Source organism: Alternaria viburni (assembly GCF_023758015.1).
Source record: "Alternaria viburni strain BMP 2772 chromosome Unknown scaffold_44, whole genome shotgun sequence".
In the NCBI taxonomy this organism is placed as follows: Eukaryota; Fungi; Ascomycota; class Dothideomycetes; order Pleosporales; family Pleosporaceae; genus Alternaria; species Alternaria viburni.
Genome location: NW_026055813.1, coordinates 57,004 through 70,775, shown reverse-complemented (window position 1 = coordinate 70,775; position 13,772 = coordinate 57,004). Strand labels below are relative to the sequence as shown.

The 13,772-nt window shown below is 51.4% G+C and overlaps 6 protein-coding genes across 6 annotated transcripts; 1 reads left to right on the top strand and 5 right to left on the bottom strand.

Moving 5' to 3' along the window:
• Positions 1 to 94: 94 nt before the first annotated feature.
• Positions 95 to 1,302, bottom strand: J4E79_011556 (uncharacterized protein; the record flags this gene model as incomplete). Its single annotated transcript, XM_049360385.1, has 3 exons — positions 95 to 486; positions 541 to 842; positions 950 to 1,302. 3 exons carry the CDS (start codon positions 1,300 to 1,302, stop codon positions 95 to 97), a joined length of 1,047 nt encoding a protein of 348 aa, XP_049205146.1.
• Positions 1,303 to 1,942: 640 nt separating this feature from the next.
• Positions 1,943 to 3,948, bottom strand: J4E79_011555 (uncharacterized protein; the record flags this gene model as incomplete). Its single annotated transcript, XM_049360384.1, has 2 exons — positions 1,943 to 3,037; positions 3,094 to 3,948. The coding sequence occupies 2 exons, from the start codon at positions 3,946 to 3,948 to the stop codon at positions 1,943 to 1,945; spliced, it is 1,950 nt and encodes a 649-aa protein (XP_049205145.1).
• Positions 3,949 to 6,273: 2,325 nt separating this feature from the next.
• Positions 6,274 to 7,176, bottom strand: J4E79_011554 (uncharacterized protein; the record flags this gene model as incomplete). Its single annotated transcript, XM_049360383.1, has 2 exons — positions 6,274 to 6,401; positions 6,510 to 7,176. The coding sequence occupies 2 exons, from the start codon at positions 7,174 to 7,176 to the stop codon at positions 6,274 to 6,276; spliced, it is 795 nt and encodes a 264-aa protein (XP_049205144.1).
• A 347-nt stretch (positions 7,177 to 7,523) lies between these two features.
• J4E79_011553 (uncharacterized protein) lies at positions 7,524 to 8,216 on the bottom strand (the record flags this gene model as incomplete). The annotated part of the gene is made up of 1 exon (XM_049360382.1): positions 7,524 to 8,216. One exon carries the CDS (start codon positions 8,214 to 8,216, stop codon positions 7,524 to 7,526), a length of 693 nt encoding a protein of 230 aa, XP_049205143.1.
• A 2,022-nt stretch (positions 8,217 to 10,238) lies between these two features.
• J4E79_011552 (uncharacterized protein) lies at positions 10,239 to 10,564 on the bottom strand (the record flags this gene model as incomplete). Its single annotated transcript, XM_049360381.1, has 2 exons — positions 10,239 to 10,319; positions 10,379 to 10,564. 2 exons carry the CDS (start codon positions 10,562 to 10,564, stop codon positions 10,239 to 10,241), a joined length of 267 nt encoding a protein of 88 aa, XP_049205142.1.
• A 1,919-nt stretch (positions 10,565 to 12,483) lies between these two features.
• On the top strand, positions 12,484 to 13,583 carry J4E79_011551 (uncharacterized protein; the record flags this gene model as incomplete). The annotated part of the gene is made up of 3 exons (XM_049360380.1): positions 12,484 to 13,031; positions 13,086 to 13,514; positions 13,571 to 13,583. The coding sequence occupies 3 exons, from the start codon at positions 12,484 to 12,486 to the stop codon at positions 13,581 to 13,583; spliced, it is 990 nt and encodes a 329-aa protein (XP_049205141.1).
• Between the last annotated feature and the right edge of the window lie 189 nt (positions 13,584 to 13,772).

The window sequence follows — 13,772 nt, the reverse complement described above, 5'->3', positions numbered from 1 at the left end:
ATCCACACACATTGGACGTCACTTGTACATACCACTCTATTACCACGACATATCGAACACATATATTACAAGGCAAAGGGCACTCGCCCAACCTCTACTCAAGAATCTCCCCGTTGAGAATCGTCCTCCCATAAGCATCATGGTGCCAATGGTCACCCTCCCGGGTAGTAAGTCGGTCCTGCATATGTTTTGTGTCGATCCCGCCATCCTTGGCATGTATCTCCTCCATCTCCTGCCTCTTCTTGCTCTTGGGCTTCCCTTCTTTGATGCGTAGCTTCTCAAAGTAGACGTACGAACCATAATAGATGCCGGATGTGTTGCCGTTCAATGCCCCTTTCTTGCTGCGAAAAGCAGAGAGTTGGCGCGCGTTCAGGGTCTTGGATGGGTTGTGGAAGGACGCTGAGGCTGCACGAAGGAATGCAGCCTGGGCTACGCCGGGTTTCTTGAGGTGTGCGTTGATCTTCTTGCGGACGTCGTCGCATGTATCTATCAGCGTGTCAGTACGAGACTACATCACATCGTAAAGGAACCAAAGCTTACCGTATACGGGTACTTTATCTTCTTTCTCGAAATCCAGCTCGACATCATCGACACTAGGTACACTATCCTTCGCCGCGTCTCCTTCATTCTTCTTCGCCTTCTTATTCGCGGTCGTCTTGATGCCTGCCATCTCGCGCTGCTGGAAGAACGCGTACGCTGCCGGATATACAGAAGACTCAACTCCCTTCTCCTTCCCATGCTGGCTCATAAATCGCGAGTACGCATTGGGAGTGATGCCAACTGCCTTTTGGAACTCGCCCACTTTCATTTCGCCATTATCAATCAAGGTGCGTATCTTACGCCTGCATACAAATCAGACACTATACGCAGATCATGGAGGATCAGAGATGTTTATGGCGGCCTCGAAATACGCAACGCGCACATTGTTACTAAATGAAAAATCACATACCGTAAAACATCGCAACTCTCCGTCACAGGCCTATTCTCAAGCTCAAAATCTGATTCGTCATCATCGATGATTTGCATGCTCGGGTTAAACAGAGTTGGGTTCGAGGTAGTCGGGTTTAACACAGCCGGGTTTGGCATAGGCGCATTCGAGATAATCGTGTGCGGCATAGGAGGCGGGTACGACATAGGTTGGTTCGACGTAGGCGGGTGCGACATAGGCGGGTGCGGCATAGGCTGGTTCGGCATATGTTGGTTTGGCATAGGTTGGTTTGACATAGATTGATTCGACATGGGCGGGTAAGACGCAGTTGGGTTCTCCAAAGTCGGCATCGGGTATGGGTTCATATACGCCATGTTGGAACTGCGCGATCCTGATGTGATTATATTCCAACAACCAAAAATGGCGACAGTCTTTGGAGCGCAATGAGGTGGCAAAAGCGCAGTTTCAGAGGAAAATAGTAGAGATAAATGAGAAAGGGCGGCATTGCGATCACCCCATCCTTATGACGTCTTGTTGCGACGCGTCTGTGTTTTGCGCTAGTGGGCGGGGAAAGCACGAACGCGTTCTCAGGGGGCGAGTATCAACATCGTGATCGGGCACGCAAGATGCGATCTGAATAGACGATTAGTTCCTTTCTTTCAACGCGCGGCATCATGTCATTGAATTGTCTAAGCTACAATGTTTGAAGACGTGCAACGTCAACAAGGTCTCCCACAACTTCTGAGCCCCAAGACAGACCACCACGAGCAAAGAGGTCGTGACTCGTTGGATAGTAAGCACAATGCCAAAAGGACGCATAGCATTTCGGTCACAGCGCATGATGACTCCAGAATCTTCGCTGGCCATTGCTTTTCAATAAGTTTTTCACTCTCCAGGGCTGCTCATTCGCTGACTGAAACGGACGCTAGGCACTTGAACCGGGGGGTGTATGTGTATACAACATGAAAGCGCAGCACTATCCATAATCACGCCGAAACACGACAAGCCGCGAAATTAGACACGGCATAATCGTCCGTTCTGAGTTTGAGTCCCCTGCTCGCCGTCCCTGATTTCCCAGTCCTCGCTGCCAACAGCCGTCGTCGCGTAGAAGACGCCCTTGGGGTCCCACTTCTTCTTGATCGCGAGAAGCTTGGGGTAGTTCTTCGCGCCGTAGAAGTCGGTTTGCCAATTTGGCTCTTGGATATCCGCCTCGTTGAGATAGACGCCGCCACCTTCGGACGCCGGAGCGACTGCACGCCACGAGTCCATGATGTCGTACGTTAGGTAGTCGGACGCTTCCTTCAATTGAGCCGGCGTCGCGTTCTCTGGAACCATGTTTGCGGTGATCAAGAAAGACTGGGTGTTGCGCCAGGCCTCATTAACAGCATTGTCAACCTTGAAAGGGTTACCTGGAGCCATGTGGTAACCACCGACTGTGTGGCCGTTCATCACTGTGTCCTTGATAGTGGTGTAGAAAGAGCTGAATTTCTCTTCGGTTGCCCAAAGGCTCTTGGGGAAGAGACGGGTAGCTTGACGAATGGTGGTCACACCGAGCGTATCCGCGCCCCATGAGCCTTTGTTGGCAGAGTAAAAGTCGTCGTGGTAAGTCGTGTTGGGAGTTACTGAGATGTTGAAAGACTTCAGGTCGGCGAAGAAGTCCTTCGTAAGCGCATTGAAGGATTCGATAGTGTGGTTTGGCGCAAAGAAGGGTGTCATCTGGAAGTCGAGCGTCGCACCGTAGTTCCAGATCCAGAAGTACGAATAGGTGCCAGCGTTGGTGAACTCAGGAAACCGCTTCATGTAAGCGTTGATGCCCTTCCAGAAGTTGGCAGAGTCGTTGACTGGGGCCTGAAAAGAGAAGACAGACTTGGTAACGTGTATTCTCGGATGGGCTTTGGCGATGACTGAAGTCACGACACCAAACGTTCCGCCGCCTCCTCCGCGAAGAGCCCAAAAGAGATCGGAGTTGCTGGAGTCCGAGGCGGTTACGAAGCGCCCATCGGCGGTGACGACTTCAAACGCGAGAACTTGGTCAGCGGCCATGCCGTAGATGGATGCGAGAGGTGAGTGGCCACCTCCGGTGACATAACCACCACTCCATCCAACAGTCTACGTCTAGGATTAGTAGTTGCGCCTCCGACATATAGTGTACCACGATAACTTACTTCACAGATACCAGCCATGACGGTCACATCGTGATCGCGGGCAGCCTCCAGGATCTCAAACCCTTGCACACCGGCGCCAGCCTTGAACGCCGGGCCGCTGTACTCATCCGAATCGTACTTCTCAATGAACCTGATGTCCTTGAGATTGTGTGTCCAAATATTGAGAGCACCCGCGCCAGACGACTTTCCAATGTAGTCGTGCCCAGTGTTTTTGACAGTCAACCTAAGGTTCATATTGCGAGCAAAGTTGACACCAAGCTGCACCTGAGCAACATTCTCGACATTGATCGAATAAGATGCATAGCCACCTAGCGTACAGGTGCCACTAGGGTCGCCGGTAGGCATGCACGTGCGGCCCTGGAAGAGCGGCCACATCATCGAGGTCGGGTCGCTTGTGTGGAGATCGGATGTCGTGAATCTAGCAGAGATGTCTGCGCATTTCGCCTCATCATAGTCATTCCAGGCCGAGTCCTTGTAGCATGGCGAAGCGATGGGAGTGGTCTTGATGAGCGCTCCTCCGAGTAGGCTGTCGAAGACTGACCATACGCTCTCTTCCGGGTAGTCGGAATCGCCTGGAAAGACTTTGCATTGACCGCTGCTGATTCCATGCGTCGTATCCTCCTCATTGTCGAAGCCAAAAAGTGAAACTACATCAATCTCACTCGTCTGGTGAGCAGCCGCATTCAGGGCGTTGTTGGTCAATTGGACTGCCTCGTTCGGGAAAAGCGCAACTCCGGCAGGCGAGTTCGTAGAGACTGTGGCGGCGGCAGGTGCGACATCCCGGAAAGCAACCGGACTTCCAAGAGCGCCGATAGCGTTCGCAGCTAGAAACAACAGAAACCTGCGCGCAGACATAGCGAAAGGAGAGCTGGTGAAAGAGAGTGAACGTGTTGGCGCTACACGAACAAGCTCATCGACCCATCTTGATAAATGAATAATCACCCACGCCACATCGAGCCGAAGGATTCATTGTAGATCTACACATCAGATAGTATCCAGGAGGCAAATGTCGGGATGCCGCATGCTCTATACAACATGCATGCCGCTCGCTGTATTCACATTACTCGTACCTACATATGAAGTGGAGCCGCGGCTCGAATACCCACGGCCCGCCCCTTCGGTGGCTGTTCACTCCACGAATGAGGAACATCAACCAGCATTTCCAAGGTCGCGGGTATTCAACGTGTTTGCGCATCCTGGTGGTCTCTGGGCGAGAAGGCCGAGGAAGGATTTGGTTCGGAATGGTCTAATGGGGTTGAGGCCCCACATTATGTGGGAGTTTAGCCGCGCGCTGCAGGTGAAGATATTGTGGAGCACCTGGTATTTCGTGACACCATTGGCGATACGACTGTTTGACTTACGGCTGATCATTTTTTGGTATTGAACTTGCAAGCCCCCTAGATTCTAGAAACTGTTTCCGACCACCCCACTACGAGAATGTACTTGATGCTCTCAATGTTTCAGTGCAGCTCTTCGTAATCTCTTTCCTGCTCTTCTTCAACGATAAGTCTGGCTCCTTCAGGCAATAGTCTCCAGAGCTCTTCTCTCTTCTCATACGGAAAAGCCATACGTGCGAGGGTTTTCCTGATTTCCGCACGACCATCTTGTGACTGTTGCGATATCAAATCAAGCTGAAGACCTGGTTCGGCTAACTCCAGCTCTGTCGGTGTATGATCCGAAACCCAACTTTCCACATGCCTCCCAACGCCTCTGATCTCCATCTGCTTCACATGAGGCCATGGAGCTTCCAATAGAACGGGCAGGATCCATTGTCGGAATAGGATATCCATTGGCCGATACAAATAATGAGGGAGCGGTGGTCGAATTCCTCTTGGTGAGTCGTACTCATTTCGATTGTAACCCTGCTTGAACGAGAGAGAACGTAGGGTTTGCCGAACGGATCGCAAGAAACGCGCCCATTCAGAGTATTGTCGATCGCCCAGTTCTGTATCGTACCAAACATTCGTAAAGGAATTGCCGATGGTAACAATACACAAAGAAGTGAGAGCAGTAAAATTTCCAAGGTAAGGATCTAGCAGTCCCATCATGTACTGGTTGTCTAGGGCGGTGCGTTCATCTTCCTCGTGTTCCTGCAAATAGTCTACCATGTCTTGGACGGCAATAAACATTGGATAAGGCGGGTCAAACTCGTCAGACTGGAACAGGTTGTGTAACTCAAGTGCTTTGAGCTGGCGGGCATACTCCTGAAAGAAGCAATTGACAACGTTGCGTCGTACCCAGCCACTCAAGCGCACCGAAGTAGCTTTAGGAAAGCATATCAAAGGCAGTAGTAGAGGATCGCATGACCTTTAAAAGTCAGTAAACAATCATCGTTAAACAGCAAAACACTTACTGCGTGAAGCAAAGGTCAATCTCGGAGACGTTATCAAGGCTACGGAAAGTGCGCCAAAGAGAGCCTAACATAGTCAGCATCAGCACCTCAAGTAACGTATCTGCGTACCGTAGCTTCCATGTCCGTCAATATGAAGATCTTCGGACCCTGGGTATTTATCCGTCAAGCGCTTCATTTCGTGCTCCAAACTTTCTTCTTCTCCGTCTTCCCAAGCCGTCTCATCGCATTCAAATAAATTGAAGATTGTCCAGCATAGCACATGCGCGTGCTTACCGAGCCCCGGATCGTGCTGCAAAGTTCGGGTAAATTGCAGCTGCTTCTCAAATACGTCCAAGTCGAGGCGTCCCCACCTTCTGTATGTAAAGTCGGGTGGCACCCGATGAGGCCCGGGATAAACAGGCGTACAGTCGATAGGAGCGTTATGTGAGCTCAAGTCAATGTTGCGGTACAATTCTGGCATCTACTTGTCGTCAGTCGCTATATGAAAGTTGATGGATGCTCACATACACCGACGTCGTATAGCGAGCTGCATGTCTCGCATAGTCTCTTTATGTCGGCGCAAGAGCAAGAAGACAGGATCTCAATGAGAAGCTCTGTTGGCAGATCGAGTAGATGAGACATGTCGCTGCGACTCCATCCAGTGGCGAGATCAACGATGCACCGTCAAAGATGCGTTTCGCACTCGGGATTCCAATTAGATATCGAGTAGTGAGGTGCTGTTCGTTTTGAATGATGAAGTAGCTGTGCCACATTAGGCAGCATCCTTGGCCCTCACGCTTATATCCCTTTCTGAATCATCACATTCCTTGCATCTCCAGAACACGCGCTTAAATTTGTTTCGAGAGCTCTTGCACCCAGGCCAACCTTCCCTCACCAAAGATCTCGGCTGTGGCTGGCATGTCCTCACCGCCTTCCAGTAACAAAGTGCGCACGATGATCTTGTCCGGCATAACATCTTGATGATGATAAATATGGCTCGTGCAAACTTTGCAAAAGTAGCATCGCACGAACTTGCCTGCACCCAGTCAGACTTTCTTCCTTCACCGACACAAGATGAACGTACCACTAGCACCTTTGTACCGATACTGCCTGATATTTTCCTCGCCGGAGACGATCTGCAATTCTTCTTTCGGTATGATCTGATTGCAGGAGTACGGTCCACCACCAAGCTTCTGGCATGTTGAGCAATGGCAAAGCACGTGCTCCGCATTTTCGAGCTTCGCGGTCCAATTTACACTTTCGCAATGGCATGTACCCTTCCTGACCCCATCTCCTTTCGCCGACGGATGTTCAGCCGTGGAACCGAACAGCACCCCGTCTTTGATATCGACGACTAAGCTATCCTCGATCAGCGGCTTCGCGGCTTTGGAGAAGGCCTTGTGAACAGGCTCAGTGGTGAGATAATAGTCCAAGTCTTCCTGGTTTGCAAACTCTAACACGAAACCATGTGTCATGCCTTTGGAGAAAGGTTCCCACGATCTGTTTTTGCCGGCTTTCAGCGACTGTATGAGCGGCTTGCCGGTGTTAGAATTCAGCGACTTGTGTTGTAGGGCCATGAAGGACTTGAAGTGGCTTTCTAGATCCATCCATGATATATCTTGGCGGTATTTGAAGAGCACGATGTGTGTGATTGTGTCGCTAGCCATTGTCTCCGATGCAGGAGTCCCTGGTGCGGAGGTGCGGGGCGTAATGGGTGCGGAATCGAGGATGTCGGCTATGTTGGGGAACATGTAGAAGATGCGATACGGTCTTCATAGCGAAGGACTCCATCTTATATTATCAGGACGTGGAGCAGTACAAAGGTGATGTTGCAAGACCGCGATGGCACGCGTTCGTGGAAGGCGCGCCCGGGCCTAGCGCCGCTGGAAGTAGCAAGTTTCGCCGTCTCCGCGCTGTGGGGTAGCTGCGCATGGAACGAACATTCGTCTTTCTCAGCATCAGCGCTTCGACATCCATCTTTCACTCATGCCATCTCAATGTGATTCTGTCAATGAGGCGCATATTGTCAAAATGATTTTCATTCCAGAAAAAGCTCGCTAAACTGCACAATCTCATCGTCGCTCCGTCAAATCGCATCTCACGGCGTGCCCTCCTTAGCCGATCCCATCGCCTGCCCAGGCGCACTCGCATTCCTCAACTTCACACTCTCATCCGTCTCTTGCAACAGCGCATCCTCATGATCAACCGGAAAGAAGCGATAACTCCTCATTTCCGTGTTCTGCCAATCACCATGCGTCTGACAATCATTCTCATCTAGATCTCCAGATACGTAATGCAGGAAGTCGCCATGCGATACCACGACGATCTCCTCTTCGTCGCGGTCGCGTAAGAAGCGGCGGAGTTCCAAGGCGCGCGCCTTCAGTGAGCCGCCGTCTGGTGCCCACATGCCCTCCTTGGTATTGAAGTCTGTGTAGGTGTCCAGGCACCTGTGGAAGTCGCAGACATCGCCGAATTCCTTCTGAAGTCGCTTTACATCGCTTGGTGTGTTGGCGGGCTCAGATGTAGCTTCTTGGGCCAGGGGAAGAGCGAGGATGTTGCGCTTCCCAGATTGCAACCATGGCTCCATGCTGATGAGTGCCGTTTGGATGGTGCGGCGGATGGGACTTGCGCAAACTAGGTCGATGCGGTCGAAGAATGGAAACGTTTCCGAAAGGTTTTTGCATTGTTGTTTGCCTTTCGGTGTGAGGTCGGGGTCGGGGATCTTCTCGTTGTGTTCCGCGTTGTGGTAGCCTTCGGCGTGGCGGATGAAGTGCACAGCACGGGGAGCCATTGTGGATTAGGAAGTACAGGTGTCGGGAAGCGATGGAAGTGTTATTTCGAGTCAATCGTAGAAGATTTAATGTCTTGAAAGGCTTTGAGATGACAGTATTAATGCAGGGAGAGGAACTCGATATATGTACTGCGCGAGGTACATCTAGAGTAGCGTCACTACTGGTATACCAAACATGCACATGCCATACTCGATTTCGGTCGTCATATGCTAGCATATTCATCGGACCAAGATCTCGTGGCGAGATGCATCTTCACCATCAACGTCCACGAAACGATAGATGCCGGTGGATGACGAGAAGGCTATGTCGGCACAGCTGTGAGTAGCATGGAAGGTCAGCCGTGTCAATACCAAAGACACGTCGGAAGTGCTCCTAAGGTTATGGCTGGCTGTACGTTGGCCTTCAAATAAGCTCCTCGTAAGTTTAGTAGCCTTCTAGAAGACTTAAATGCCCAGCCATCGGAGTCTGGGGCTCTTAGCGTCTGGTAAGTCCTGGTTCGGAGGCGCTGCTTGGGTTCTTAGGCTTTAAACGGCACGAAAACACTTACTGAGCCAATGTAAAGTCCCTGACTACCGCATAGACGGATACTCATTTGTTGAAAAACTTGGTTCGCCGCATGCACAATGACATCCAGGCTTGAGGCCGCGTCAGGAACGATATGAGCAGTTGCGGGTAATCGGCACGTCAAGAAGGCGATGTGAAGCTTGATGCCGAGATGCACACAGAATGGTAGGATTCGCTTGAATATTACGGCCCTTTTCAATTGTTCTCGCGCTGTGGTCTAGAATTAGTGGAGGTGAAGCCTCCGTCACATCCGCTCTGGTCGAGATCTACACGCCAAGCGGATGACGTCAGCACGCGTGAACTAACGATCTGCGGACTTCCCCACACACTAAAGCTTCGCCATGGAAAGTGCGCTTGGGAGGACAGATGCGCCATGCATGGTTTTCGAATGCTTCGGAGCTTGAGATTTTGCTTTACGGCTAACACGGCATCGCACGCCAGAAACTATCCTGTCTTGCCGAGCGAGTCTTTCTGCTTGCACACACCCCATCAAAAGGTTCGTCCAACCCACCCCTCTGCTTCAAAACTCAACACATGTCCTTTCAGTCGCAGTGAATCCACTAATATCTTCAATCATTAGTTACCCGACGAAAGATCGGACACTCGCATGATGACGCACACTCTCGTAGAGCCAGAGGTTGGGCATGTTTAGCTTTTACCCCCACGGCCCTGTTGGCGTGTCATAGACCCCAGCCTGCCCGAATTTCTGGAACAGCTCGGCATCGCGGAAACGCCACCATCCACCATGCGGCTTTGTATATCGACACCAGAACGGGAAACCCTCAGCAAGACAATGCTCTCGATACACCTGTTGTGTATAACCGACGTAACATCCGTAACTGTGACCAAGCGGTCTCCAGTCCTTGTTCCGTGCATCAGCTCGACCTTCACGAGTTGTCGCAGGCGTGTCGAGCCAAGTCTTCGACTTTTTCGCGAACGCAGAACGTCGGTTCCGGTCGCGACAGGGAGCGGGTTTAATTTTGACATACGGGACCATGTCGTTGTAGAAATGTCTGTCCACGCAGGCAAACAACCTGCGGATACTGGCGTCGTAATCTCGCGGTAGGAATGGACGTTCGATTTTGATCCATTCGGCTAAGCTTCTCACCTCGTCAAACTCCCACGTCGTCCACATCGAGAACAAGCTTCTGATCTTCCGTTTGAAGCCTTTTCCTTTTCCGTAGAGTTTCCGGATTACGGCGTAGAGTTGCAACCGGAAAAATGCACGAAGTACACGATGATGCTCGACATCAGACAGGGTATCGGTACCATAGCGAGACTGATCGGATGAGGCCCACCGAGCTACTGCATTGCCTAGTGCTAGGTGAACGAACTGATCTGTAAGGCTGTCCGCGTCGATTAAGAGTGCTTGGTACTCGGCGAGCATGCCGACAGCATGACCGGGGCTGTCCACTGATATACGTAGGGTTTCATCATGTAGATTGCTGTTCAAGAACTCAGCTAGCTGCTCGCTTGAGCGTGGGCGGTTTGTATGCGTCGAAAGTAAGGCCGTAGTTGTTAGGATATGCTGAAGCTGGCTAGCGAGATGGCGGTGCTGTTTGATCGCTTTGAACTGCGCAGCAAAGTTGCAGCGGACCAAATCGCCCATCTCTGGATGCTCGAGAAGTGTGTAGTAGGCTTCGAAGTGCTCGTCCTTGATGAGGAGCTCTAGTATGCAACAGCGTAGCTCTGTCGGCAAATCGAGCATCCGCTGCAAGCCGTAGTCGGTCGAGTCGTCAGATCCAGGCGGCGCAGTCGCGTTTGCATTTTCGGGTGGCGGCATGGCATCAGATTTGGAAGCAAAACTTTTGTGTAACTCCATCGTAGTGGACGAGACGCGCGGATAACGGAGATTTGCGAGAGATGGTGATGCAGACTGCTGCAGAGAAATTGACCTTGGAATGATTCCAAAGTGCGCGGTATCCCGTACCGGTAGCGAGCAGCGAACCACTAACAGGCACGACCACCAACCAAGGTACCTGAGTTTCAGCTTCCCTTCAGGGTTCTGACGGGTAATCATCTTCTCATCCGCGCCCACGACCAAAGGAAGGATGCCAGCCCAAGTTCACAATCTGGACCGGGGACGTAGAATGGCAGTGACGGATGGCTAGGGTTATCGGCATCGGGGTGATTGGCATCGATGCTGAAGATAAGTTCCGGCACCCACTTCTATGGGCGAGCGACAGGGGAGCCGGCGGTGTTGCTTACTTCCGTGGAAGCGTCACCAGTCCTTTGATCAGCCCTCTTGCTGGAGGGATCCCCATCGTGCGCTTTAACGTAGTACATGTGAGCCCGACTGGGTTAGACGAGGAGAAATCCCAGGCATTGAAGGACTCACTCACATATTGAAGCCTCGTTGAGGCTTACGCAAATCCTGTCACCGGTGATCTTTCGGCACAAGTTTGCAGACTACGAGGTGAGTTGGATGTGGGATGTGGAGAAGCATGTCATACTCGAGCGAATACGTACACGCAGCTATCAGTCATTCCGCGCAGCAAAGCTACCTGAACAGTATACCAAGGGTGCTGAGCCCGGATGCGACGCTCGTTGAGTTGTTCCTTTTGGTATCACAACTCTACTATGCACTGCACGGTCAACCACCTGACTTTACTCTTTGAAGACTACAAACAGTAAACTTGCACCTTTTATACTCGAGATTAACCTATGTATTTCTTGATCATACTTTCAATCTACTCAGCCTTATTAAGTACATTCTCGCGTCAAGCACGATGCAGCAGGAGATGATCTTTATTGAACAAACAAATTTTGCGTCAAAGTTCGCGAGATCGAGGTATAGTGCAGTGGCTACGTGTTACAGCAAAACTTGCCCCGCGTCATGCATTAGAGACAGGGAGGTGCTGCGCTGAGCAAGACGATTCGACGGTCACAACTTAAGCGCTCGCTTCAAGCATGCAGATGCATGAATATCTGCAACTCTGCATTCTGAGCGATACGCTCGGCTGATATGATGTCAAGTGAGCAGACATCCCCACCATGTGAGAACATGAAGCATTCTCTCCTTTCTACTTGCACACGACTTGTCCACTCGCTGTCATGTCAACAACGCGATCTCTCGTTTCGACTGCCTCGGAAAAAGGGCTATCACTCCCGATACTAACACGAAATGACGACACAGTTGCCTTTCATCGCCTCTGCGATAACTGCAAGCGTTTCTTCGGTTCCTGGGTCGCTGTCGATGCGGTGCAGTTATCTTCAGCACTGCCAGGCCACACATGCGAACCAAGCGTGTTAAGTACCGTAGCGCATCTTATACAAGCTTCTAAAGACTGTCATTCTTGCGCTTTACTCCTCAGAGCGTTGGAGTTATTTCCGAACAGGAACGTCAAGAGTCAAAGCGATGCAAATGTATACGTGAGCGCTGTTGACGGCGGTGACTGCGTCGCGCTTAGAGTCACTTTGGGCGGCAAGACACCACCGAGAGAAGACGAGCGCAAGTATGGAGCGGCGTTTTGTCTACGAAGATTCACATGTGAGTACGTCTCATTGATTACCCGAGGAAAGTGCGACTGATCAAGACTAGATTCGGCTTATAGTGACGCCTTCCAACAACACATTACAACCAAACGGACTCATATACTAGCTCGAGAGAACTTGCACGTTGCTGGAGGCTGGATCAGAGCCTGCCGCTCCGACCATTTGCACTGCCGCAACTTCCAGCGAAACACCGTCAGTCCACACGAGATGCCTACACGCATCCTTGAAGTGAGCGAAGACAAGATCAAACTTCGATGCGACATAGCGACCAAACCCTACGAATATCTCGTGCTAAGTCACATGTGGGGACAAAACCACGGCCAGCAACTCCTTCTCAAAGAGGGTAATATTGAAGACTTCAAAAGAGATATTCCCATGCAAAAGCTCGGCACTTCGGCGACGTTTCGCGAAGCCATCAGAGTAACGCGGACGTTAGGATATCGTTACATCTGGATCGACAGTCTCTGCATCATTCAGGACTCGAAGAGCGATTGGGAATACGAAGCGACTAGAATGGCGACCGTGTATGGGAACGCAGTATGCAACATCGCGTGTCTCTTCCCACCGAACAACGATCAACAGCCAACGACAAGGGAAGACCCCCGCGTTTGGCATCCGTGTGTCCTGCGTCCTGCAACATCTTCGCAGCCAGGCGTATACTTCGAGCATGTGAACAGAGCCTGGATACTATCCGACAAGCGCTACGGTCGAGACTGGCTGCTGCAAAACAAATGGCCCTTATTCCAGCGAGCGTGGTAAGGACCCTCCTACCCCAAATTCTCTTCTCAGACACCTAATCAAAGATGCAGGACATTCCAAGAATACCTCCTCAGTCCGCGCACCCTCCTGCTCGGCCACAAAAACCTCATGTACCAATGCAGTCAATTCTTCTACGACGAGCTCCTCGGGCCCATCGGCTCCAGCCCAAACCCCTCCCCCACCACGTCTGTCACACCGGAAACCCCGAGCCTAGACACCGACCTCTGCAAATCAAAATACTTCCCCCCGTCTCTCTCCGACCTATCAAAACTATGTTCCTCGGACCCCTGCGCACCAGTCCTCCTATCCTTCCTACGCAACTGGCTCTCCCTCATAAACGAATACCGTGCACGCAACCTGAGTTTCGGAAAAGACAGAATCATAGCCATCGCAGGGATTGCGCGAGCATTTGCTCACCTGGGCAATCTGACGTATCTGGCTGGGCTGTGGATAGAATGTTTTCCGGTGACGTTGCTGTGGTATGTAGACAAGAAGCCGTCTGCGCTTGCACGAGCGCACAACAATATCGCGCCAGGGCCGCCTTTTGAGTTTGTGGTTCAAGTCAGGGAGAGTGTTGATAAGCCGGGTGAGATTCCGACGTGGTCTTTTTTCAGCACGCCTATCTACGCTTTCCATCATTTGGCGCTGCTGTTTGGAGATGATGAGGTGAGCGCGAAGAGGAAGAGTTTGCTGGGTGAGGTGCGGGTGTGTTTTGATAATGTGTTTTGGGCAAGAGT